Genomic DNA, 27,393 nt, shown 5'->3' with positions numbered 1-27,393 from the left:
GGCCGGGGGCGGGGCTGGAAGGGCCGGGGCGCTTCTAGAACGGGCGGCGGGAGCGGCGGCCGCAGGGTGAGCGGGGCTGGGGCGAGCGGGGCGGGCTGAGGGTGCGGGCACAGCCGGAGCTTGTGCTGCGGGCGGCAGCCGCTCCCGGGGCTAGCAGGAGTCCTGCTGCCGGGGAGCCTTGAATGCTGCCCGGCGGCGCGGTTCAGTCCTCGTCCGGGCTCCGCTGCTGAGGGGTCCCGGGGCTGCCCCGGCCCTGCGCCCCGCCGCGGGTCGGCGAGCGGCAGCCCCTCGGTGCTGCCCGGGGCCGGGCTCTGCGGGACAGCGCTTTAGCACGGGGAACGCGGCATCACAAAACATCAGCGGGTCTTTGTGAGCGTGCTAGAGGTGTCATCGCAAAGATAGTGGGAGAGCTTGTTCCCCTTGTCCGCGCTGTGTGGGTTTGATAGGACTGGCGTTCCCGGTTAAATGACTGCCAGCTGACTTCGCCAGCTGCCTTAGCTGGCTGTGCATGTTCCCTGCCTGCTACGGGCTCAGCATAGAGCAAGCGATGGCTTAAACTTTGTAGAGGTGTTCAAACCCCACTTGTTCTGCTCACGTCTCATTTTATTTTACTTTGAGCTTTGTTTTCCAAAAAAATGCGTCTCCCTGCACAGTTGTGCAGCTGAGCTGGGGACAAGCCAGGAGAGCACACACAGCTGCGTGTGACCTGTACCATGCAGCGACTGAAGCCTCGGTGTAAAAGGCTGTGCAAAGCTGGTACGAAGGCTGCTCTGGAGAGCAGCTGGTATGAAAATTGAAGGCACTACCTAAGTGTTACCGTAGCTCAGCTGGGACACAGCAGCTTGGCATGCCATAAGGATGGCGAAACATGCCTTTGACTAGACAGGAGTGATTTTGTTTCAGGAAGCAAAGAAGGTGCGTTGTAACCTGGAAGCAAGGAGGAGAGAGGATATGTAAATAAAGACTATTTTTGGACTATATAACTCTGTGGTGTTTCTAGCCAGAGATCATCCTGCTTCCTCAGTATTAAAGTAGTGTTCCCCAGAAGATAATTTTGTATCAAAACCTCTTGCTCTTTAATTTTATAGGTGCTCTGTGAGGGTGGAGTGGAGCTGAAAGGCTGCTGTAGTCATCTTTACCAGGGTAATACTTCACCTTTCTGGCATTAAGGACTTGGAAATAATCCCACAGGTATGTTGTGAATAGACATAGCCATCAATAACTGCCACTCACGTTTCACAAACAGAACGTTATTCTGCATTGGTAAATAGGCACTGCTGTGGTACTAACAGACAAGAATATGGCTTCTTGCTAATGCCATGATTTCTTGGGCTTCAATTTTTTTATTGTGATTTTTTTAATGTGACTAATCGTACTTTAGGAAGCTGTGCAGGAATTACATACTTGAAAGAGAGTAGCAGCAGAGGGAGCAGGGTTTACCAGTTAGCGTAAGAAATGTTTCACTGGAGGTTTAAGTCAGGAATCCAATCTGTTTATAATTTCCATGCTGTGTGCATTGGCAAACTTCCAAAGAAGCAAGCTGCAAACATGGATATTTTTCCTATGACTAGTTCTGATTTTCGTACATGGTTTTCTATATGTCAGAGATGAGAACATGGAGCGTGGAAGGGGGCATGTTCTAGGGTGAGATTAGCATACTCCTGGGAAAGCTGGTAGTCCATACTCCTGGAGAAGTGTCAGGAGCACTCTGCTGGGTTAAGGCTGGCTGGATGGCTGGGCCCAGAGAGTGGTGGGGAACAGTGGCAGCCAGTGGTGTCCCTCAGGGGTCTGTGCTGTTCTTGTCAATAGTTTTATTGACAACATGGATGAGAGTATTGAGTCTTTCATTATTGAATTTGCAGACAACACTAAGTTGGGGGCGTTTCAATCTGTTGGAAGGTGGGAGAGCTCCGCACAGAGACTTGGAACAGTTGGATGGATGGGCAGGGATCCAGTAAGATAAAGTTTAATAAATCCAAGTGCTGAGTCCTGCATTTTGGCCACAATAACCCCCTGCAGTGTTACAGGCTGGGGATGGTGTGGAAAGGGACCTGGGGGTGCTGGTGAACAGCCAACTGAACATGAGCCAGCAGTGTGCCCTGGTGGCCAAGAAGGCCAATGGCCCCTGGCCTGTATCAGGAATGGTGTGGCCAGCAGGAGCAGGGAGGTCATTCTGCCCCTGTGCTTGGCACTGGTGAGGCCACACCTTGAGTGCTATGTCCAGTCCTGTTCCAGTCCTGTTCCCTCAGTTTAGAAAGGACATTGAGACACTTGAGCACATCCAGAGGAGGGAAGGAGGCTGGTGAGGGGCTTGGAACATAAACCCTGTGAGGAACGGCTGAGGGAGTTGGGGTTGTTCAACCTGGAGAAAAGGAGACTCAGAGGTGACCTTATTTCTCCACAACTTTCTGAAATGTGGCTGTGGTCAGGTAGGTGTTGGTCTTTTTCTCCAGGCAGCACTGACAGAACCAGAGGACACAGTCTTAAGCTGCGCCAAGGGAAATACAGGTTGGATGTTAGGAAAAAGTTTTCTGCGGAAAGAGTGATGAAGTACTGGAATGGTCTGCCCAGGGAGGTGGTGGAGTCAGCATCCCTGGATGTGTTTAAAAAAAGACTGGGTATGGCACCTGGTAATTGAGGTATTAGGGCATGGATTGGACTCAATCTTGAGGGTCTCTTCCAACCTAGTGATTCTGTGAATAGAATCAACCCCTGACATAATGATAACCTCTGATTTTAATTAAATTTATTTGAAAGAAACAGTTCACTGACTGTCCTTTTAAATGAAAAGAATGCCTAATTTCTGAACAGGAAGGTACTTTTAATGCTTTACATGAGCAAATGGTAAGTTATGTCAAGTTATGTTAAGTATGATGGTATACTAAAGTTATTAGTATAATTAGTTATTATTTACTTTTTCACAGTAAAATGCAGTCTAAATATTAATGCTGAAAAAATAAACTGTTGTGGAAAAAGCCCGGAGTCTTTTTGTCTTCACCAACACTGTGGTATTAGACTCCAGGCTGCTTTATAAAGGGAGAGTTTGCATAGTAAGATTCAAGTGGATTTGCTGTGCCTGAGACTTGCATCAGTTTTGTTCTCTACTGGAACGTGGAAACATTCTTTGTTACAGCTTTAAAAAAATACTGGGAGCGAATCAAGATGATTAGGGTTTCTAAGGTGGTTATAATTTATTTTATGTTAAAAGAAGTGCCAGCAGTTTTGCATGATTGTGCTGTGTCCTTGTTAATACTTGTAAATAAACAGCTTTTCCTCATTTTCTTTTGGCTTGCCTTGAGAAACACAAGGCAATCATTGGTGTTTTTGCCAGGTAATTATAATTGCTTTTAGATGCTTATTAAAATGCTTTGTAAAGAAATATGGTGATGTTGGCACAAGCTGCTTCAAGCAGTAAAACAAATGTGCTCTGGAGGAAGGGGCTGAGTTGAACACTGGTGCATCTGAGTTCATGTGGATAATGAATTTCAGCTCTGAATTACTTGTTTCAAAGTTCTCAGCAAATGGTGTAGGTTTCCTTAGTATTTAATAATTTTAAAAAAGTTTTATAGCTGCTATCATGTGTTGGGCTAATCTGCAAGTCTTGAAATACTGCTACTAGTGGATGGTTTTATGGCTGCTTTTCTTGGTTGGTATTGAGAGAAGCTCCTCTTCCTAAAGCAGCTTGAAAATCTGTTTATAATTAAGCCTGTCTTTTGGCTCTTAATCAGTAAGCAGCCTTGCAGGTATTTTGTTTATACTATTTTCCACTTAGATATCATTAACCTTATCTACAGCCATCAGTACTGATAGCTGCTTAATGCCTACTTTTGAAGCTCCATTGTTTGTGGAGGGCTCTGCAAGCAAGAAGATAAGTGACATTTGGAGGAACCCCAAACAGATCTGTTTCACCCAACAGTCCATCCTCAAATTGCTGTTTGAGGATGGACCAAACTTCAGAGCCACAACTATATGTGCACCAAGAACTCCGTGGCCTGAGGTGATCTTGAATTAGTGGATTGCTTGTTGGATTTCACCATGATATTTAAATATAGAAACATACAGAAGAAGCTTTTCAGAGTGGTTTCCCAGGTGTCTTTAACAGTGCAGACAAGCGCAGAAGAGGAGACTTACTTGTGTCATCAGCCTGTATGTTGTATTCCAGTAGCTCAGAAAATTTGTCTTAATCAGATGTTGACAGTATCTGGTTATGATACTTTGTCTCACAAGGTTTATTCCTCTGCAGCAAGTTCTGGGTCAGTGAGCATGGATCCAAACCAGAAAGCATTACTCTGCCTTAATTCCTTAGAAGAAAACATTGCAGTGTGCTCTGAAATTTTTTCCCTACCTAGTCTTTGGAAGAACGGGTGATTTGCTTGGAGCAGTTACATCCCCAGTTCCCTGCCTCCCTTAGAGAAGCCCCATAACCAAGGCAGTGCTGTCACCTTTCAGTGTGGAGTAGAAGAACACTTCTTTGGTTTTCTTTCTGGAGTTCATGTGATCAAAAAGAGTGTTCACATATGAGTACAAGTAACACTCTGGTCTCATTTACCACAATAAAGGGTATGACTTGTATTCTTTATGTTGTACGGACTGGCCTTATGTTAATTCCACTTAATTGTCCTGCATGAGAAGCCTGTGCAAATTTCTGGATGAAGGACTTGTTTTTTTTTGTCCCTGTTTTTAGTTAGGCTGTCAGGTAGGTGGAGTACTCTTTTACTGTGGTGAATAAATAAGACTGTAGCATATCAATTAGATCAGAAGTTGGATCCTAAAGGCACTGGATGAGTAATAGGTATTTGTTTCCTCTTCTGACCTGAAAAAAGTCCTCCCTTTTGTCTGGGAGCTGGCCTGTGTTCCCTGTGACTGGATATGAAATTTGGAGTGAATGAGGAACTGAAAACCATGGTAGATGTGCAAGCAACTTCCCTTTAGTGGGTCAGGTCTCTATTTTTATATCTTGTTGATTATGAGGTTTTTAGAAAGCTTATCTAATAAAGAATTCAGTCTTACCCGTGGAGAAAAATTCCATCCTTCTGTATTTTGTCTAGAACCATTTTTCTTTCTGCCTGTGTTCTCTGACAGCACTCTTTCCCTAGGGAAAAGCAGGGAGTAATGATTCACTGAAGTCTTCTACTGTAAAGAAGTTTTAAAAAGAAGTCCCCAACAAAACTCACAAAAGAAAAAGCTAGAAATACAGGCAGTATTTGTCCTACAGAGGCTCTTTGTCTGGAGTTTGAATAAAACACACTGGCTTTACAAACATTTGTCTCTATTATTGAGGCAGGAGCTGCTCATGCTTCTTCTGACCCTCTTGCCCTCTGTTAGCAGATTGTTCAGCTGGAGTGGGGTGGGCACATGTACATGTGGCTGTGCACACATGCTCCTGCCAGCCAAGACTGTGGATATTCAGCCTCCTGCAATTCATTATTTGTGCTGGTTTTCCCAGTAACAGCTGTGAAAATAATGTGTGCAGACAATCTGCAAACCCTGCAGCCAGGTGTTCTGCTTGTTTGAGCAAGAGCTGCTTTCTCTTTTTACTGAGATCTCTGTTTACTAAGTTAGGTAAAGCTGAGTAGGATGGTGAACTTGTTGAAGATCTTCTATAAAGACAAGCTGGTTGCTGTAGTAAATGTCCTTCTTGGCGGATATCCCCAGCCGTGAGAGAACATGGTAAGGAGGTGCAGGAGAATGTAGAGTTGTGTTGTTTTAACTGGAATATTCACTTGTAAGTGTTCTCCCAGGCTTAATGTTGTGCATCCAAAAAACCACTCTGTTAAATGACGGCAGACTAATCAGACAGACGGATGAGGCTTAATATATACAAATTAATGTATTTCCCATGTGTGCTTGACTTGCTGGGCTTTCTGCTACATCACTTACTGTGGCTTGTAATATTGGCAGACCTCTGCTTGATACTATTCACTCAGCTTTATTCATTTCTCAGTCCAACACTCAGATTACTCATGTACTAGTTCTTAACTAACTAAAACGAGCAGTTTGGGAATATGTGGTTTACAGCAGGGTGAGAAACAAAAGAGGGAAAGTAGAAGACTTATTATGATACTGTGAGACATTTTCCTGCTTACTCATGCTTGCAAGCTGTTGTGGTAAGTGATTCTGATTCCTTGTGTAGTCTTGTAAAGCAATCAAAAGAATTATTTAAAAATAATTGCCTTGCCATGTGATAATACACAACAGAGGACAGAGATGTTTCAAATGTTTTTAGTGATGGTGGTGTCACTGAAGGTGTGCTTGATGTTTGTGTCTGTGGCACTGGTGAACCCAGCTGAGGGTAAGAGCTTCAGTTGTCCTGTGGGCTTGAAAATCCAAGAAAGAAAGGGCAATATCCACTTTTCGTCTTTTGCCTTGTGGTTATTTCATCTTTTGGTGGCAGATGTGTGGAGCCCGAGGGAGCAAGTTAGAGTTATTGCTGCATTGCTTGAAATTTCAGGTCACTCCATGTATTTTCCTTTACTTTCCCTCCTCCATTCCCCTTTCTCAGGCTGATTGCATTTTGCCCCCAATAGATGCAATTTTACTGTATTTGGAGTTACTGGGTTGCACAGGGTTTGGTGGTAATTTTGAGCCACCAGTTTGCCCAGTTACATTGAGTAGGAGAATGTAATAATAGCTTCCTGCATTGAGGTGAAGAGTTGTCACCTCCCTTTTGACACTGTGCAAGGCTGTGCCAGGAGCTCCATGTTTGAGCAGCAGTGCTCCTACATGAGGCTGGAAGTGGTGGCTGTTCCTGCTTGGTGGACAGGCAGCTCTGGAGTAAGTTGTGGACTCATCCAAGTGCAGTGCTCCTCACAAACCTCCTGGAGAAGGTGTTCTGGTCATTAGATCTCCCAGGAGGCTCTTCTGTATGCTCGTTGCTTCACTTGGTCCCATCTGTTCAGACTGGCTTACCTCCCATCCCCTCAGGCTATGCTTTTGGAAGTGGAACAATCTGCTTTCAACATCCCTCTCTGGGGCTGGGTTTCTAAACTGGCACAGCCTTTGAAATACAGAAGTTATAAGGGCTGTGCCCAGAGGCCAGTATTCTGAGAAAATGCATCTTGAATAAGCAGAGCTGGAAATTTCACTTTTAACTTTTCCAGCCATTGCTGCCACTTCCACACTACAAAATGTTCTATTTCTCTATTTGGCTTTCTCACTATTTGTTTCTAGACAGTTTTTAAATAACTGAGATTTATAGAATGCTATAAACCCATTTATTTTAGACTTTCATTATTATTATTGGAATCTAATACAATTCTTTGGGTCTCATATTTTCCAGCTCATGTTATGTTTGACATGGAAGGTGCTGAACTGCTCTTGCAGAAGAGTTTGTTCTCACTGTCTCAGTGGACAATATATTGTTTCCCTTACTTTTCTCATGTGGGCTTTTCAGTGTCTTCCATGTAAATCCCAAAGAGTATGCAAGGTAGCATTTGGGACTAAGTAACAGTCCCTATAGTTGAAGAAGAGCTTTTTCAGTCTTTACTAATTAAAATTCAGAGTCTAAATAATTTTCATGAGGGTAAAATGACTGAAGATAAAGATTAATGCTTTGGTTTGTTTCTCACAAATAATTAATTATTTTTATTCCTCCTTTTACTTTTCATTTTTTATAGATTTGAAATATCTGGAAGATGAAACCCTGGCTGCAGTTAATGTTCTTCCTTTGTGTTTTCCTGGTCTGGCACACAGAAGCAGAGTTCTTTACCTCCATAGGTGGGGAAAAAAACAGTGCATGATGATGTAATGTGATTATTGTGATTGCTAGAGCTGTTAAAGTTATCTGAAGCATAAGGCTTTCTTCGTGTGGCCCTGCCCAACACTGTCTCTATTAGGAAAAGCTGCTCTTCTGCAGCATCAGGGCAATTTGTTTGCAGTTGGTTGACATAGAACACTGACCAACATGATTTAAATTTCTCTGGGGCCTCTGTCATTAAAATAAGATGGAGCCTGTGTTCTTTTAGGGTTTGTGCATCTGTTGTCATCTTGAACAGAACACACCACCTGATGCTAAAAACCTTAGTCCAGAATATGAGTTACGAAAATGATTTAAGTGGTAAATATGTGAAGGTTTTTTCCACTGCACCTGAAATCTCCTGTCTTCTCAAAATGCTGGAGTTAGGTGTCAGATGGAAAAATCAGTAACTCCCTTACATTGTGTGCTTTGCTAGCCTGAGTGAGTCCTAAAGAATTTGCATTGCAATAAATCTGTAAAATAATTGGATTTTTATGACAATTTAGTTCCTGTGTTCTAATAGAATACAACTGTATGGTAGAGCTTCAAATAAGCACAAACTGAGTTTTTTGCTGTTAATTGGTCTAATGTTTTCCTGTGAGCAGTGTGGGGACTTCCCTTCCATAAGGGCATTAGAGGCTGATTAACTACCACTGGCTGTTCTCCAGAATGCCCTTTGATCAGTGGAGCTGTTTCTGAATGGCAAAGCTCAGAGCTCCTGGTGGGTTGTTCTGCACCACTGTGTGGAACTGCTCAGCCAGAGTCCACTGCCAACCTCCTCACGTGCCCTGTGGCTGACTGAACAATATTTAACTTCATGTGTATTATTTGCTTCTGATTTTTTCTAAGTAGCATTTTATACAAAGCTTTCATGAAGGATCACCTTCTCTTTACATTTACTTATTTCTGAACCTTTCCTAACTCTGAAAATAGCACATCCTGATGCTTTCTATCTCCTTAATCATGCCTCATTGATAATTACTTAGGAATGCTGGAGCTGTGGTTGCATTTATGAACCTCATCATGCTCTTTCAGTTTGGGCTTTGAAAAGCCAAGTTTGTCATAGCAGTTAGAACTAATATATTGGCAGTTTGCACTAATGCTAATCAGGAGAGTGTGTGCGAGTCTATGAACATTAGTCTGAAATTCCACTCTGAGTAGTGTTAGGCTGTTTCCACAGTTACCCATATTGTAAAGCTGTAACTTTAAATGGTGCCAGTGGTTATGCTAATAATTTGTTAGTGTGACCTAATCTGTATCCATATGTAGAACAGATGCTTTGGCAATCGTTTGGATCTTTTGTTGCTTTGTCTCCATAGCTGTATGAGTAGCAAACCTTTCTTTTAATCGTCTTGCATGCACTTGTAATACTAAAATTAATTCAGAGGCAGAGGAAAAGTCAGAGTGAAGCTGCATGAACTGTTAAATCTGGGACTTTAAAAGCACCTTGAAGCATTTGAATGCCTGACCTATGTGTCTAACAGCTTTTGTGGTTTACAGGCATTGAAATGCACACCCTTAATTTGTCTGTTGTTTATGATGGTTTTAATAGCCCTTAAGGTTAAGCATTTAAGGTTTGTCTTCTGTGCACTTAGTAATTGTTACTTTTCTAGGTCTGATGAATATTTGCTCCTGCTCTTTTTAGGTCAAATGACAGACCTGATTTATGCGGAGAAGGACTTGGTACAGTCTTTACAGGAATATATCCGAGCAGAAGAGAAAAAGCTCTCTCAGATTAAAAGGTAGGAAAGATTTGTGTAATGAAGGGTGACAAAATGGGTTATTTGTGTTCAGTCAGACCCCACCTTTGTCACCACTCTCTGATGCTAAATCGTGTTGGTTTTTCCTCAGTAGATAATCATAGGGAGAGCATAGGTACTAATTTGGTTTAATTTATTCCCATTAAAGGTCCCTGCTTCAGATATCACTTAGAATTTGCTTCTTTAGGAATGGTGCTCTGGTGGGCTCTTCTCACTTTGCTCTGTCCTTGTACCATCACAGGACTCCTGTAGAGAGGACACATCGGAATCATATCAGGAGTCTTGTCACAAGAGCTGAATGCTTCTGTGTGCCAGTGCTCTGTGCTGCCTGGCTTTCATGCCATCAGGCCTGCTTACAAGAGCCAAGTGTGCCAGTGGCCTTTACCAGATCTCTGGGTTCCTTGCTCTGTTGGCTTTGTCCTCAGGGATAGCTATCCTGCCTTGTTCTCTTCAGGTGCCAGCATGGCTGCAGCACATCTCTGATGTTGTCTGGATTGCTTGGAAGGCTCTGGCTGACAACTGATATTTGTGTCACTTAGGAAGATTGTTACTTCTTGTCTAGCCAAAAGCAATATGTACTAGGGTGTGACAGGAGGATAGTCTGAATGAGGTCCAGGTTCAGAAGAGCCAAGTGCCTCTAGAAGGAGTCGTGCTTTCCAGAGACCTTCTGAACTTGAGGCTGTATGTGTCAATCTGGCCTTCCTTTGGGAGTGTAGGATGAGAATAGCACTATGGAGTAGTGAAATGGTTGGAAGTCTGTTCACATATGTACAAAATGTTCCTTTCTTGAAAAGCTGCCCTTTGGAGGCAAAGCAATATCCTCTTGAAGTATTGGTGAAGAGAGTATCTGTTCAATTTCTGAATAAACTCGTATTTTTTAAGGCTCATTACAACTGAGATGCATGCCTGCTGAAGTTAGGTTTAAATACTAAGCAGGGAAATATTTTCCCTTTGAAAGAGACGATTGTAATTTAAAAAAACCTCCACTTTATCCTTGTGAGTTTGAGAGGTTGAAAGCCAGTTTTGACAGCAAAAGTGGCAATAATTTAATCTAGATGTGTAGTGAGAATGATTTAAGAAGGCAGATGTGCATTCATAAATTGTTCTCAGGCTGAGGTGCACACTTTTCATTCCAGCTGGGCTGAAAAGATGGATGTACTGACCAGCAAATCAGCCTCTGATCCAGAAGGGTATCTGGCACACCCTGTAAATGCTTATAAGCTTGTGAAGCGTTTGAATACTGACTGGCTTGAATTGGAAAACCTGGTTCTTCAGGATACAGCAAATGGTAAGGAGTTACAGGGGACTGCTGTTGGGAGGCAGCCTTGTGTTCTGGAAAACCACAAGCTTGGCTGTGGTTTCAATATTATTGCCAAGTTTGTTTAAGAAGCAACTAAGGGCTTGCCTTGTGTGTACTGATTACCCAAGCGAGTGAAACTTGCAAAACTTGCAAGTGAAACACATCTCAGTCAAGAATAAGAAAAAGTTTTATTTGGGGGGAAAGGATATACTTAAAGCTGTGATAGTAACTGTTGAGTGTTATATTCTCTTGTATATAAACTGCTTCATTTGCTTTCCCAGTCTGTTGCTTCTCTTGATGATCATTGTTTTTTGACCATGTTGATCAGAGAATAAGATTAAGAATTGAAATGAGTCCCATATTGAACTGGTGTAGAAATTTGTATCTGCCCCAGCATTAGAGTTGTCAAAACCAAGATAGTATATGGTTGCTATCTCTAAACTATCCTTCTAAATCAAATGCTTCCAGTACTAATCCTTGGATTTGCATCATTTTGTCAAGTGTCTCCTGAATTTGCTTGCATACCTTTTTTAAATGAAGGTTTATTTTTACTGGACTCTTGGAAGGTGAGGGAGAGGTGGTTATGTTTTTCAGTCAGAACACGACATGGTTTCCCTTTCTACTCTACATATGCTAAAGTTTAGGTACTTGAAGCTCAGTTCTCAAACCAGAGCAGATGTTTCCTCTTTGTGTCAATCTTGTACTGATGCTTATTCAAGCTCTGAAAGTAACATCTTTCTCTTTCACTGCAAAGGCTTTATTGCAAATCTTACAATCCAGCGTCAGTTTTTTCCAACTGAGGAAGATGAGACTGGAGCAGCAAAGGCTCTGATGCGCCTGCAGGACACCTATAAACTGGATTCTGAAACCCTCTCTCGTGGGAAATTGCCAGGTAAGTGCACCAAAATCTCCTTGGCTTTAACAGGAAGGAAGTGGTAGCATCCTCAAACTCTCTCCAAAAGTCCTTTATGAAATGAGGATTAACTGTTTTTGCCACAGATGTCTCAGAAAATTTCAAGAGATTCTGGGATGTCTGATTATTAGCAGAGTCCTGATGAATGTTGCTGCTGCTTATGAGATACCTACTGAAATAGGTTATGGTGCCTACCAGCATGGTGTTTATAAACTGAATAGGTTTCATTGGTGTGTGGGTAGATGAGCTGACTCAATTATATTAATACTAAAAATCTTAATAGCCATTAATAATTAGCTAAATTTTAAGTCTTATCTGTGCGTCTTCTGATCTGGAGCAACTGGAAATCAGTGCAGTCACACTCAACGGGACACCCAGTTTGATTAAATAAACATCAGCTTGCTTATGCACAAATACAGATTGACAGTAAAGAGAAACAAGCTGACTGTGCATATAGTCAGGCATCTCTGATCATCTAACAGTGTTGATCTATAGGTTAGGTGAAATTTAAGATGTTAAGTCTGCTCTTGCTTTGTCTACAACAGATAGCACAATAGCTTACCACTGTAACTTCTCCTTGTTTCCAAAGGAATGAATCAGAATAAAATTAAGATAGAGTTTACTCTTTAATTTTGATGGTGGTCACTTTAATGCTGAACTTATAATATCGTCAAAGCATTGTTTCTTAGAAACATTTTTGGATTATAAAAGTGTATATTTACAGATACTTCTCAATGTGTCCCATGTATTTAAGGCAAAGGTGCTTCTCTATGTATTGCTGAAAGCTATATTTTTGTTTTTAGGAACAAAATATAGATCCTTCCTGACAGTTGGTGACTGCTTTGGCATGGGGAAGACAGCCTACAATGATGGAGACTATTATCACACTGTGCTCTGGATGGAGCAGGCCTTAAAACAGCATGATGAGGGGGAGGATACAACAGTCAGCAAAGTAGACATCCTAGATTATCTCAGCTATGCTGTTTTCCAGTTTGGGGATTTGCACAGAGCCATGGAGCTCACCAGACGGCTGATATCCCTCGGTAAGAACAAAGACCACGTTATTTTAGCTGGGGAGTGTTGCCAGCAGCAGAGCTGAGAATAGTCATGGCCCATCCATATTGGTGAGCTGACTAGAAAGGCTATCCTGACAGATGACTTACAATAAATATAGGTCCTGAAAAAAAGTCTATTTATACATGAAGTATCCTTAACAAGCTGTCTTATGGTCCATTCTGTTGCTACCCAAGGCCCTAGTGTGTCTGACTGCACTCACTACCTGTGTGTTTTGCTGGAGTGTACTAAGGTGCTATGTTTGGCAGTGGTTAAAGCCTTGCTTGTCTCAAGTGGAGATCAAGGCTACCACAGATGTAGGCAGTGCTGCACCTTCTGTGAAGTCCTATTGACTTTACATATGCCTTTTTATTCCTCAGTATGGGTACTCTTGGATGCTGGAATACTTGGCCTGAGATCTTACAGTATTTATTTCTAAATATTTGTAGCAAACTGAGTTTCTTAAAACCTCCTTTTATTTCTGAACTGTTTCTAGCTTTCCTTTGAGTAAGCAAATAAGCTTCCTATCCAGCTTTGCCTACTTCCTTCATTAGAGAGGTCTGTCCTCATTTAGAGTTAACATTGCCTGTGTTAGGTATTTGATGGATTTTTTTTTTAATGAGCTGTGGTTCTTAGTTTAGATATCCTGAGAGTGGGTGAAACCTTCTTACTAAAAAATATTTATTAGTCTAATTTCTGCAGAACTAGAATTCTTAAATTAAAATTGACAATAATATGAATATGTAGTGAATCTGGCTCCCTCTGCAGTGGGGTTTAGCATTGATAGCAGAGTGCAAAACCTTATCAGCAGCAAACAGTAGAACACACTTGGCAGTCACCTCTGAAAGCAGCAGCTTCTTCTGCTCTGGACTCAGCTTCCCTATCTGGCCACTATTAGCCTGTGCTCTAACGAGTGGTGACTGGAATGAGCTTTGGGGTTGGTTCCATGAGATAAACACAGTGAAGTTGGGAAGGCAAAAGGGAAAGAATCTGTTGTAGGTAGTAGCATCCAGGAACACAGCTGAACAAGGAATTGTTTGTTCTTAGTTATCTAGGGTAAAGACCTATTGATGTTGTTTATTGATTTGTACCAACATCATCAATAAATCACTAATATGTCTAAAGATGCTAGTGATCCAGGCTCCCTCCCATATGACCCTGTTAGAGCTACAGATGGATGCTGTAGGTGGGCTCAGAGCTTCCCAACCTGAGAGAAGTCTTTGGGACTGAAGAACTGAAGACTGTGGCTGGGCTCCACCACAGTACTTGATTAAAGTGTGCTTGTGCAGTGTGGGAGAGGAGCATGGTGGAAAGGAGGGGCAGAGCAAGTAGGCTACCTTGGTCTCTGCTCATAAGCTCTGGTGATCTGCTTGTCTTGGGTAGAACTGGTCAGAAAAGTTGAGAGAAAATGAGGAATGTGAAAAACAAAAACTTCTATTCTTTTTCTTGGAATACAAGTTTTACGATGGGTTCTTCCAGAAAGGATTATTTTGTATCCTGTGTGCATCTCTCCTTTGTGAAGACAGAAACTTCCCAGTGGTGATTTTCAGTGCAGACTGAAGTCAGTGCCTTTGTTTCCCTGATAATGCTTTAGGAACAGTTCCTGCATCTGCAAAAATCACCATTTCTGTCTGTTTTCTCCCAATGAAGACAGTACTCATGAGAGAGCAGGCAGTAATCTGCGGTACTTTGAGAAGCTGCTGGAGAAGGAAAGAGAGGAGAAGGAGAAAGACAAGTCAGTAAACAAGAATGTGACAACCACAGAAGCTGTGGTGCAAAGTGGAGCCTATGAGAGGCCTCTTGACTACTTGCCAGAGCGTGATATCTATGAGGCCCTTTGCAGAGGTGAAGGGGTGAAAATGGTAAGAGACAAGAACTTCCTGACTATGCTGCCTTTGCATAAGGGTGGTCAAGCTTAGTGGGGCATGTTATGTTTTTTCCTTCTGTTAAGCTCTTTTTTTAAAGAAAAATTTAAGTTTGGTTTTGTCCAGGCTGAGATTTTTACCTTATATCTCGGCTTCTCAATCTTCAGCTGTTACACGCAAACCGTTCTTAGCTGTATCTCTTAAAGGTTGTTGGAAAACTGATTCTCCTCAGTTTGTCTACTCAGCTTTGTCAAAGTCAGCTTTACAGATACAAAAGGAGGCTTTTTTCCCCTGAGAGCTGATTATACTTTACCATATTCTGGGAATCACATTATTCCTTCCCTTTTGCATCTTAGTCACTCCAGAAGAACATGTCTATTTTGACCAAGTGATTTCCAGTACCTCTCAACAAACATGGCTTCAATTTTTGGTCCAGGGAAAAGAATGAATTTATTTCATCAGTATAGTCTTAGTTAAATGAACCAGGCTTTTTTTACAGCTCATTGCTTGTGTAGTTCTTAGTCTGTAACCTATTGTGATTTAATTCCCCTAAAGTTTAGTGTTTCAGATGTGGTATCTGGAACAGTGTATCTTGTTTTTAATTGCAGTAAATTCTCTTGTAAACAAGAGAATTACTTTTGTTTACATCTTGTATCTTCTGGTCATCTGATGGCTTTTACAACGTGTGTGGAATGAAACTCATCTTGCCTGTTTGAAGTTAAAGAAAAGTGTTTGAGTAAACAATGCTTTGTTTAATGTTTTGTTTCAGACACCTCGAAGACAAAAAAGGCTGTTTTGTAGGTACCATGATGGAAACAGAAACCCTCATCTGCTCATAGCTCCCTTTAAAGAAGAAGATGAATGGGACAGTCCTCATATTGTGCGATACTATGATGTCATGTCTGATGAAGAAATAGAGAAAATTAAACAACTAGCTAAGCCAAGAGTAAGTTTCCCTTTTTCCATCTCACTAATGACTGCTAATTCCATGCTTCAGTCTCTATTAGCAAGAACTAAGCAAAGATTTGAAAGATCTGGTTTCATACTACAGATGATACACTGCAGCTGTGAGCCTAAAGGGAATGATTTTGAAACTGCCTGGTGATGTATGACCATAAAGCCAGGCTTCCAAAGGTATTTATGCACTGTTGCACTTAATTATGCAAAGTTCTTAGTAAATGGCTGAGAAAGCTTAAAGAAATTAGAGACTAGACTTAAAGTTAAATGGCTGACTTAAAATAATAGGAGTAGGTGTGCAATATGCCTTAAGTCTGCCTTTTGAACTGGAACCAAACTTAAATGAAATTTAAAAAGCCCAAATCTCAACAGAAGTGGAAAGAAAAAAAATTAAGTTGTGCTAGAATAATACCTAGGGTTTGGGTGCTTCTTTGTTTGTATATCCTAGAATCCACTGCTTCTGTTCTAAACCACAGGTGTTCCCTATTACACATGGTATGAGTTCTGGTGACTCTGCACACTAAAAAAAGCAGCTACCTCATGCAAAGCTAGTCATTATCTGTTTTTTCTGGAGGCAAAAAGTAGTATTGCAGTGTGATAGTAGTAGATGCCCCCTTAGTTTTTTTTTTTTTGGTCAAATCTGAACAGAATGTAAAACTGAACAGATCTTTGCTTATAGAGGAATGGTTAATTTTAGCACTCTTCAGGCTACTGCTATGAAATATGGTACTAAAATTTCAGTGAAGATCTACCCTTCTGTAAGTATTTCTAAATGTAAGCATAAATAGTTGGAAACCGATTGAGAAACTGATGAGTCCCAAGATCATTAATAATTTAGGATGTTTGTGAAGCTGGTCTTCTATGACTACCAGCCAGCTATGGAAGTGTTGGCTGAACACTCCTGTCTCAGTGAGGATTCTCACCTCCTTAAATGGAGAATTTTTCCTATTAGATCATAGTAGAAAACTTCAAGAGATTCAGATAAAATGGAAGCATTCACATAGAGCATATCATTCAATCTATTTTATCAAATAAAGCACTGTCTAAAGACAGCTTTTTTTTTTTGTTTTTCCTTTTTATTCAAAGTTTTATGGAAAGTCTTAATTCTTGGGCTCTGAATTTTGCATGTATTACTAATGTTAGAGGAAAGTTTCATGTTATCTATGTAGTGTAGAACTGCAGCCCGACCCTAGAAGAGTAGGTAAATATTATAACCTTAAGATTCGGATGAAAATTGTCAATTTAAAAAAGCAACCATTTTCTTAGGAGTTGTTTTTTCTAAACCTGTGTATAGCTCAGCTGCAGGAGTAACTTCAAGTTCTGCAGTACTACTGAAAGAATGGAAAATGCAAGTCCTGTGATTAGATGGTCCTTAATAAATACAGCTTAGTTTTAGCCTGGAAATTTTAGTTAGTAATCATGGAAGTTTTCAGACAAAACTGTGAAGTGATATTTTATTTTAGGCTGAGAAAGAGCCACTTCTTTTATTCTAAAATGCATTTTCAATAAATTTTTACTTTTGAGTCCAAGCATTTCAACATTATCTGCAGTTTATACTTGCCAATACTTTCTGTAGAGCAAGAACATCTGTATGTGATTGGGAATAATTGCAGTGGAGTTGCTTTTTATGCTTGTTTTGCAAAATGCAATCACTGTTATTCCAGTTCCAAAAAGTAGATCCAACTTTTCAGGCAATCCATCAGAACTGGCTGGGGAGGGTCAAGAAAATTCTCAGCTCTATTGATGTGGATAGCATTGAGGCAGGTCCACCATCATAGTATGAGAACCATATTCCCAAAATTCTTAATGTTACCTGCAAGGCAGGAATGTCTGAACAGGTGAGAATATGGCATGAAGTGGGGAGCCATGAATATCAGAGCTCATGTTAGAGTTTAGCAGTGCAGAATTTCAGAAGGAAATAACAGTGGAGAGCTTGCAAAACTAAATAGACTCTGAAACAGTCAGTAAAGCTTCTGACCAATGAAGGGTGTTAAGTTGATTTTTGGAAGCAAATACCTCTTACAAGGCTGATTTCTCCACCCTGAGAGAGGAAGCCTCCCATTTGTCAGTTGCTTATACCGAGATGTAGATTGTGTTTTAAATGAAGAAACCTACCAATCAGAGCAGATAGGGAATAATATCAAAGCAGTCAGGCTTTTATTTAGATTACATGCTAGGTGCAAAAATCAAGCAAGCATATACAAGCTTGAAAATGGTAGCAGAATGAAAAGTTGGGAAGCAAAATATATATTCCCAAAGTTATGCTTCACTGTACCAGTGAAGAACAACATTCAGTCAGCCTGACTCTTCTATTTTAATTTATACAGGCAAAAGCTGGAACAAAATAACAGTGAGTCAGAATTACAGGAACAGCTGTGCCAAGAACACTTGTATAGGGACAAGACAGCTGACATGGAGTGTAAAGCTGGCTGGAGACTTATTTGAGGAAAAATCAAGGAAATAAAGACTGCATTCTCTGAAGAAGATGCAAATAAAAAGGCTTTCTATAACCTATAATTAGGTGGCAGAAAGCAAGGGATGATTTAGAGTGTGTGTAGTTGGCAGGAGTTAAATTTAAATGTGGTCTGAGTTTACAGTCAAAGAAAGGAGTGTCCCAGTTCTTGTTCTCTGCTGCAAGAATGAAACCAGAATGAGCTGGTGTATTGTTAGCAGTCATCTGTCACTCTGACACCACAGCAAACTTTATTGGTTTTGCCAAGTTCCATTTTTTTTCCTACCGATCTGGTGGTATGGCCATATGTGATGATACTCACTGTTTAAAGTATGTAGGTGTGCTATGCAGTTACCTTGATGTGATCTCAGACTGTCTCAGAACTAGATGTCCCAGCCATCTTTCAGCTGGAAAATTTGGGCATGTTGAGAGTTATCCTTGGGAGTTTACTACCACTGGGGATTTGCTTGTCCCATAATTTGTAACTTGTTCTGTAAAAGTTTTCACTTGTTATTTTACACCTGAGAATGAGGTTGGGTTTTTAGTCCACATGAGGAGCAGACTTGTGAAATTCATGCACTATCCAATGATTTTCTCTTTGCTAAGAACTTGTACATCGTATGTTTTTAACTTCTGTTGTTCCCTCTCACTAATATTGACTCCAGCTGTTTAAAAAAAGTGCCTTCAAAACCTATTCAGCAAGCAGCTCATGGATTTAAGCAATATCATGGCTTGTGCAGTTTATCAGATTCTTTTTCCAGGATGAATGCAGGTGATTGTACTTGTTTCTGCATGTGTTGTTTTAGCATGAAATTGGATCGTATTCTAGACTGAAGCTCTTTCGTCCAGTGAGATATTGAAGTTGGATGAATCAGGTGTTGCCTTTGGTAAGATGTGAGAAATTTTCTATCCTGTAGCTGATGTTTCTTCCCCCTTGGGTTTTTCTTTTGACACAGCTGGCACGAGCCACAGTACGTGATCCCAAAACCGGTGTCCTTACAGTGGCTAGCTACAGGGTATCCAAGAGGTAAGCAGGGAGAAGGGTTGAGCTTTAAGGTTTTTGTGCCTAACAGCTGTTGTTTGCTATCTGCTGTGTCTGAAAACTTGAACTGCTTTGTATATAACCAAAGCTACCCCAACAAATGCATGGAAAATGTCTCTTTTAGCCATCTGACAAAGGGCAGAAGAATCCTTCTGCCTTGGGAAATGTGATGTGGTGATTATTACTGTAAAATAATGTGTTGCTATCCTTCCTGTAGCTCATGGTTAGAAGAAGATGATGATCCTGTTGTGGCCAAGGTGAACCAGCGAATGCAGCAGATCACAGGGTTAACAGTGAAAACAGCTGAGCTTTTGCAGGTTGGTGCACTGGCTTCATCCTGGAATTAGTTAATGGTTAGGGTGATCTGGTGCAGATGGATGTTTTCCCTGTGTGTGCCAGGCAAAGAAGGGTGGAGATATCAAAGCAATATAAGAACTTCATGCAGGCATCTGAGATTTACCAGTTTGTTCTGAGGGAAATGCCTACTGCTTATTTTTCAAGTCTGCAAAAGCTTATTCTCTGTCCTAGTTCAATGTTTTTAAGACGCAAATATTTTTTGTAGTCCTGCTATATTCTCTTATGAATTCTCAACTCTGGATGGCTGTTGGGGAGAAGTGGCAGTAGTACAGCACTGCCAGAATAGCTGTATGTTAGCCCATTCACTGTTTCTCTTCCTTCATGCTCCTTGAATTCCTGTTTCAGAGCCTGATTGAAATACTCTTTATTACAGGCTGTCCATAGAAACTAGGTAGTTGTGTAGTGATCTGGGAGACACATTAAGTACAGCCTCAGAGTAACTAAAACATGTTATGTCATCATAAAGTAAGTGAAGAGGTGCTTTTAAGTTAGTTTTCTGTGATCCTGGGGAGGCATTGGTATGTAACAGATCATATATGAGTGGCACAGAGTCCAGTTCTGTCGCCTAGGCTGGACCCACAGGGAGTTGCACACATTCATTTGCCTTTCCTTCTGAGGAAGGAAGCAAAAGTGTGGTGGAACTATTGCTGCTGAATGTTTAACAGGCTGTTGAAGTGATAAGTACAAACTCTCAAACTACAAAAGGGAGAAAGCACTCAAGTTGTTTCTCAACTGGGTACCTCAGTTCCGGCAATCTATAAATAAATGAAGTGTATTGTAGATAATAATCTTGCTACAAAGTGCTGTTTCTCAGAGCATGCTTTGGATTTCTGAGGGCAAGTGCTATTCGGCAGCAGTTGCTTCCAGTTCAATAGATATTTATGTGCTTCCTTCTTCTATGCTGTAGGTTGCCAACTACGGAATGGGAGGGCAGTATGAGCCACACTTTGATTTTTCTAGGGTAAGATCACACTTGCAATTATTTCTTAGCGGGGTGGGGAGGAAGGAACAGTTTAGTCTGAAAGAACTTTAGAAAGTTTTTTCTGTTAAAGCATTTAGTATGTAGCCCTGTTGTATGGATGGATTATGACTTCTGAAAAACCTTTGCACTGCCTTCTCTGATGCTAAAAGTTCAAGAGAATAATGAACAGATCTCCCTGCTTACCTCTGGGACTTTGATTCCTTACACAGTACAGAGACACTAGAAGAGTAATGCAGTACTTGAGTGTGCTCTTTGCATTTGTAAATTTGTTTTATTTGTAAACTGAGGTCTTCTGCTAACTGTGGGTTATGAGTCTGCCTTGTTCCATTAGGCTTCTGAGTTCAGTGATGTTGTCCAAACTTTGCTTTGCTGGGTGCTTTAAAGCATTTTGCAGTAACTGACTGAGGAGGAGATATCCTTCCACCTTCCTCCCAGAAAGTAAACGTTATGGAAATCCTCATGGTTGTGCAGCCCTGGCAGACCTCTGAGAGTGGCTGCAGCACTGGGAGTCTGAAAGTGTTCCTGGGTTAGTGTTGAGGGCAGTGCTCCAGCACAGGTGGATTACAGGCAGTAGTGCTGGATCTTCATGAGGCACTAGAGGGCTCTGCCTGGCAAAGAACAGCTCTGGTTTGTTGTTTGGAGAAAAGAGCAAATTCTTAATAATTACCCTAAACAAGTTCATGGATGTGCTAAGCATATTGAAGAGATGTCGTGACTGGTAATTTCACATATAAAATCCATGTGATACCTCGGTTTCTGTGGTATTTCAGTGGGATCTGGCATAATTCAGATTGTCCCAGTGGTTTTACCTGGTAGGAGAGATCACTGCAGCCAGAGCACACAGCCCAATAATTGAGTGCAGAATTAAAGCCACCCAACTTAGCACTGTTTAAAAAAATAAATGAATTCCAAGTTTTAACACTATGGAAATTTGTATTTGTTGGCTTTGGCCCATTCTGAGAATTTTCCTCTTAACTTCAAGTCTGCTTAGTTTCCTGAGTTGAGCAAATGCTCTTAAATTCTCTTTAAAGCCTTTGAACTCAAGGACCTCAGACATCAAATTGGCCACTCTGGCCTTTACTTTTGGATTAGGAGCTGGAGCAGAGCCCCACTTAGAACATAGCCTTGGCTGCAGTTGTCAGCTGAGGCAAGGCAACTGCAGAGGTTGTTACAGTTTTGGTCTGGTCCTGCAGGCTCTCTATGCATCACAGCCTCTGTGTTGAAATAGAGGTGCTGCTGTGTCTCCCCAGCTTCTGATCAGCATTGAAGCTTTTTGTTCCCTTGCAGTTCTCAAACAGAGGCACTTCAGTAGCTGCCTATTACAACTTGTAGATTTTACTGGTTGTTCAAGTTAGATTTTTGCTGTTGAAGTTCAGAAATTTGTGGTTGGAGGTGGGTTTCACAGCAGTGGCAATAACCAGGGAATTCCCTGTATCTGTGTTCTTATATTGGCTTTTTTGAATTGGATTTGCATATGCAGGTCTTGGGATTTTTATGAACGCATTTCAGAAAAGACCACTTGCTTTAAGCAGATTGAGCTACAACATATTAGACCTGGTCACTGTGGTTTTCCTTTCTGTTTGTCTTTTTTAATACTGATTTATTGTTGTCTTTAAATGTTGAACATTATTGCTTTTGTGTGTAAAAATGCACCTTGCTGTCTCCTGACTGGAATGACTTCCTTACTATTAGCAATGTAAATAAATTTCTAATTTCATTTTTTGAAAACAAGGAAGACACTGGTGTTCTAGGTGTTCTTTCTACTTCTACTCTGGCACTAATGTGATCTCACTTTCAACAAATGAAACTCAATGTTTTTTACAGACTAAAGAAAATTTTATCTTTTTGATGTGGTCTTCGGTCCTAGACAGGCAACCACCTGAAACTACTCTATAGTTATGTCTGCTGTCAAAACATGCATTTGTGCTTCTTATAACAGTATTTCTTTGAGTTGCTACATTTAAAAGAATCTGTTATCTAAAGCCCACTGAAGATTAATTTTTTGTATTCATGTCAGTTGTTGACTTTGGACCAGTGCCCAGAACAATAATGGCCTGTTGTTGACCTTACTTGGATAACATCTGTGCCACAGGCCCTGAAAGCATTACCTCAATTGTCCCTTGTTCAGTGCAACTTCTCGTTGCATCCAAGTGCTCTGTGCATGCAGCTGTGCACCTTGGCTGCAACTTGTGATGGCTTTAGTGCTGCCCTGTATCAGTTGTCCCCTTTCAATTCTAACTCTTTAAATTGGGCTTGAGGATCTCTGCAGAGCTGCATGTGCAAGGCTCTGCTCGAGAGCCTGTTTGGAGCCCGGGTTAAAGTTGTTGTCTGTTGCAGCGACCCTTTGACAGCACACTCAAATCGGAAGGAAATAGGCTAGCGACGTTTCTTAACTATGTAAGTACCTCTGTCTGTCTGCTGTCTGCGAGCTCGAAATTTGCAGTTATTCTCATTTAATTTTATAGAAAGATGAGCCAGATGCTTTCAAGCGGTTAGGGACTGGAAATCGTGTGGCCACTTTTTTAAACTATGTAAGTATGACTATCCTTTATGCATTGAGTGTAACTTCAGCAGCATCTTTTTACAGCTGTGCAGTTCTGTAGAGATTTCCTGGTGTCTGGCAATAGGGATTTCATTAGTCCTGCAAGCATCAGGTGCTGTCCCATCTGAATTGATGGAGTTTTGGTGGTTTTTAACCTCAGAGCAGAATATTTGAATATAGGACCCATCTTCTCCTTTTGGCCACTCTGCTATGGAATCTTCTACTTAATTTGATTCCATAGGGGGAGAGGAGACTCTGACTTATTTCTCAGAGGAAAATACTTGGGGTACTCACGTAGTATGCTTTTGGAGAACTTGACTATCAACCACTTAATGTGAGACAGTCGTATTTTTCCACCACTGTTTGACAGCACGTGATGTTGTGGTATGTCATCCTCTTCCTCAGCTGTGTGGCAAAGCCAGAGTTGCTCTGTTTCTCATCAAAGTTGCTGCTTCAAGAAATGGAGGGAGGCAGAGCTGATAAACTTGGTGCAACAAGGTTACAAGTGCAGATTTGGAAGATTCATTAGTTGCCTGCATTATACAGCCCACAGACCATGTAAACTGGAATCCTAGACATATCTGCCCCTTCGAATAATGGCCTTGTTTTCAGTCTTCTGACACTATTTTATCTATCAACCTATACCCACTTTATCTTTAGGATCACTTCATCTTCTGTGTTTAAGATTTGAGTGATATAACTCAAATATTTTGTCACAGAATTTTAAATTTGATGGCTGACATCATATTTTGAGAGTGAAACGCAGCTCAAAACAGAACCAGGAACACTTTCAATTTGATATGGCAAAAAGGGATATAATCTTCAAAACAAGAATTGGAGTAAGATGGGTTTCTGCTGCAAAGAGATTTTGATTTTAAATTGAGTCAATCTTTATTTTGTTTTCTTCTCAGAATTTTGGATGAGCTTTGATTTAGAAGGAACAGTGCATATCTTCTCTGCCTGTTGTACATGGTCAAAGGCAATTTGCCTTTGTTTGTCCAATGTAGAACACATAACACATCATACATGTACCAACACCTTTACTAAAAAGAGTAGTTGTGTGGCTAAGATGTGTATTAACTTGCAAGGCTTCATGCATGTGCTTTTTAGTTGGAAGGGGCAAAAAACTGTGCATCTGATGCCCTTTTATTGTACCAAGCAGGAGGACAACAGAGTGGTAATAACATCTGCTTTAAACAGAAATCCAAGTTACAGTAGGGATTGTGGGAATTTGGGATAGTGTATTAATAGTAGTTTTTAAATTTGGTGGAAGCTGGATCTGACTAATTTGTTTCTTTTAATTAGAATGTGACCCAAAGCTTACTGAATTTATTGGAAAGATGCTCTATTTCTAATGGGAGCATTTCCAAGAACTTTGGTGGGTTTTGAGTCAAGTCTAGAATTTACAGTAAATCTACTTTTACTGATGAATACAATAGGGTTAAATTCATTCCAGGGTAGTAGGGCAAAGCATAAAGATACCTGGTTTTGTTTAGAGTCACATAGCTGTAGCTGTAGAAGCTTGTGCTGCCTAAAGCACTTGAAATTGCATTAGACTGCTGGTGAACAGCATGGAAATAGTGCAGAAAGAGAGGCTTTCTAATAGTTTGTGTAGTTTTTGAAGTGGTTGACCAAGATGTATGAACTAAGTTACGAAAATGAGTTCCAAATGCATGGTTTCAATTTGAGGAAATGTGTGGTTTAACAGACACTTGTTTTCCTAATTGGATCATAAAATGTAATGAAATTTTTGAAAACAGCTTACTCTGAAATCCTCTCTCTTGTTCTAGAGTATTAGCTTATTAACATTGCAGGTACACAACTTCTAGTGGCTATCTGAAGTAGAGGATATATAATCTAGAAAATATCTATCTAGATACACATAATCTGGACAAAAGCCTTGAGCTGAAATAAAATCCTTCAACAGCAGATACTTATGCAGTTTGTGCTGGTTGAAGTGCACCTTCCTCATCAGTGCTGCTTGTAGAGGTACAAGTGGAAATCTCAATCCTTGGGACAATTTAACTTGTGGGGCTGTATAAAATTATTGTAAATGTATAGTTTGTGGACTTTGTTTTCTCAGATGAGTGATGTAGAAGCTGGAGGAGCTACAGTTTTCCCAGATTTTGGGGCAGCAATATGGCCCAAGAAGGTAAAGTCTGTTTATATGTTTGGGTTTATTCTGTCTCTCTCCACTTACTGTCTCTCCCTCAGCACAGTCCATGTAAAAGCTGATGTGACAAGTGCACTTCATTGCAGCTGTAGTGATCTTGCAGACTCAAGGGCATCTCCATTTGTTGATAATGTACAAAGTAAAAGTTTCTCTGTACAGCTGTTTTTAACAAAGTAAACTTATGTTCAGTAGAATTCCTCTGTACTCTGAGCATGGCTGAGCTAGAACAGGACTAAGAATTTTTCATGTGTGGTTGATGGTGACCTGTTAAAGTGCTTCCAGCTGCTTGCAGCTGAATCCATAGGCATCCCCTTGGTTATATTGACTAGATTCTGGCTAATCCTGATCTGATCTCATTTTTCAGGGAACAGCAGTGTTTTGGTACAATCTCTTCAAAAGTGGTGAGGGGGATTATAGAACAAGACATGCAGCTTGTCCAGTACTAGTAGGGTGTAAATGGGGTAAGTAATACTTCTTTAGAAACAAGACCTGAAGGAAGGCTCATGTATGTAAAGCTGGGGATATACTTACCTCTTATAAAAGCATTTAATAATTTAATAACCTGGGTGTTGGAATTTCAACTACTGGAGTTGTTTGGCCATAATAAAATTTCCTGCCATTGATCTCATGAAGTATTAAGCAGGTGCATTGTACAGCTATAGCTTTTCTAGAGAGTTTTTGTGTCAATGGCAGCACAAAGTGTAAGGCTGTCACTGGGTTTGTGTGATGTATCAGCAGCAGAATTACTTGAATTATCACTTGGCTAGAATCAGGTCTATTCCTACAAAGATCTGTCCCTAGTTCTAGCTGCACAAGGGTGAGAGCTCCTTGTAAAGTAAATGGAAGTGTCTGGACATCAGGAATTTGTGCTTCTTGCTGAAAGCTCCTCAAGCTTCATTTCTTCTATTCCCATACCTATTTCTGCTAGCCTCTAAGGTATTCCCCTGGAGTGCTGGAGCATGCTGATTGACAGTGATACAAGCCCCAGAATACACTGCTCTGTTAGTGCTGGCTCCAGAATTGTGCATTGGGGAAGATCCTTTCTTCCTCAGCCTTTTGCATCTTTGTGTGTATTTTCCCCTGGGTGAGTAGAGAAGTATAAGATGGATCCCCAAACTGAGAGATGTTACTTGAAGTATCCAAGGTTGTGATGATACCCACACTGGTTACATGGTGATAACTAATTCCAGTTCCCTGTTTCCACAGTTTCAAACAAATGGTTTCATGAAAGAGGAAATGAATTCTTAAGACCTTGTGGAAGAACAGAGGTTGACTGAATTCCAGCCTGCTGCAGACCTTTGTTTCTGTCTCTTTCTACTGTTCTTTGTTCCAGTTCATTTCTAAGAAATGATCCATCATTTTCTCCAAGAGTCCTGGCACTTTACTACAAAAGAACAATAAAATATATAACACCTGTGGGAGAAAGTAAATGACATTGTACACATCCATGTGTTTTGGTTCCAGTTATTTCCACATTTTCCCAGCCTTCCTCCCTACAGCCTCCCTCTGTAGGTGCAAACAGTGCTGTGAGCAATTCTGTTTGGGTGCTTGGTCTTGTGCCTTTTGTACCTCAGAAGATTTAGATGTTAACTATTTCTTTGAACCAAAGTTGTTTTTTAAAAAAGTTTTGTGTACATGTTGATGTTATTGTATTTCTATGGATCACAAGTTTTAAAGCAAAAATAAATGTTCTTTCTATAAAGTGATTCTCTATTTGGAGTCCTTGATTGGTGCATCAGTGGTTTTAAGGAACAGTTAGCCTTTACTTTTTCCTCTGAAGCCTGTTGCCTTGTTTCCCTTTTCCTGTAGAAAATACACCATGGTTTATTTCTGCCTAAAACTCCAACACATGAGACAGAGCTGTTGCATCTTCTAATGAAACTGGAAAGGTGTAATTTGTGTATTGAAACTATAGTGTGTCCTGGGAGCACAGGGGCTGCACATTTTGTGGTCTGTTTTACACTTCTGAGAAGCCTTTTCCTGTGGTGTTAACTCTCTTTATGCAGGGTGCTATCTGTTTTTGACACAAAAATCGGAAGCTTTCAAGTATAGTGATAGTCTTGACAATCCCTGATTCTAAAAGCAGGCATCTGCTGATGAAAGTGTTTTTACCACAGGAGTATCTGAACTCAGCACCTATGGAAATCAGTAGCATGTTTTGCAAGCAAATCAAATCACTTTTGTAGACTTGAAAGAAGGGTTTTGTGATGCCTTTCAGATAGGCTGGAAATAATCTTTCCGTGTGATTCTCCTTTGCCCTGT

At 40.8% G+C, this 27,393-nt stretch overlaps 1 protein-coding gene across 5 annotated transcripts; it reads left to right on the top strand.

The window, feature by feature from the left end:
* On the top strand, window positions 1-26,837 carry P4HA2 (prolyl 4-hydroxylase subunit alpha 2). Of its 5 annotated transcripts, XM_056502284.1 has the most exons (17): window positions 1-66; window positions 1,089-1,191; window positions 7,617-7,716; window positions 9,381-9,477; window positions 10,632-10,783; window positions 11,550-11,687; window positions 12,512-12,751; window positions 14,412-14,623; window positions 15,396-15,572; window positions 18,992-19,062; window positions 19,295-19,394; window positions 20,342-20,395; window positions 22,754-22,813; window positions 22,882-22,947; window positions 25,042-25,110; window positions 25,496-25,592; window positions 26,338-26,837. In XM_056502284.1, exons 3-17 carry the CDS (start codon window positions 7,635-7,637, stop codon window positions 26,406-26,408), a joined length of 1,686 nt encoding a protein of 561 aa, XP_056358259.1. In that variant the 5' UTR covers window positions 1-66; window positions 1,089-1,191; window positions 7,617-7,634; the 3' UTR covers window positions 26,409-26,837. The 5 variants fall into 5 exon arrangements, with proteins under 5 accessions (XP_056358259.1, XP_056358255.1, XP_056358256.1 ...); XM_056502280.1 differs by lacking the exon at window positions 22,754-22,813; XM_056502281.1 differs by lacking the exon at window positions 22,882-22,947.
* Window positions 26,838-27,393: the final 556 nt, after the last annotated feature.

This window comes from Oenanthe melanoleuca, chromosome 13 (assembly GCF_029582105.1).
Source record: "Oenanthe melanoleuca isolate GR-GAL-2019-014 chromosome 13, OMel1.0, whole genome shotgun sequence".
Lineage (NCBI taxonomy): Eukaryota > Metazoa > Chordata > Aves > Passeriformes > Muscicapidae > Oenanthe > Oenanthe melanoleuca.
Note: the sequence above shows the minus strand (reverse complement) of the source record. Positions and strands in the feature narration are given on the sequence as shown.

Coding starts and splice junctions, on each gene's coding strand:
- P4HA2 (XM_056502284.1), top strand. CDS start 7,635: ATGAAACCCTGGCTGCAGTTAATGTTCTTCCTTTGTGTTTTCCTGGTC. Junction 22,814..22,881: donor TAGCGACGTTTCTTAACTAT/GTAAGTACCTCT, acceptor TTAATTTTATAG/AAAGATGAGCCAGATGCTTT. Junction 25,111..25,495: donor CAGCAATATGGCCCAAGAAG/GTAAAGTCTGTT, acceptor CTCATTTTTCAG/GGAACAGCAGTGTTTTGGTA.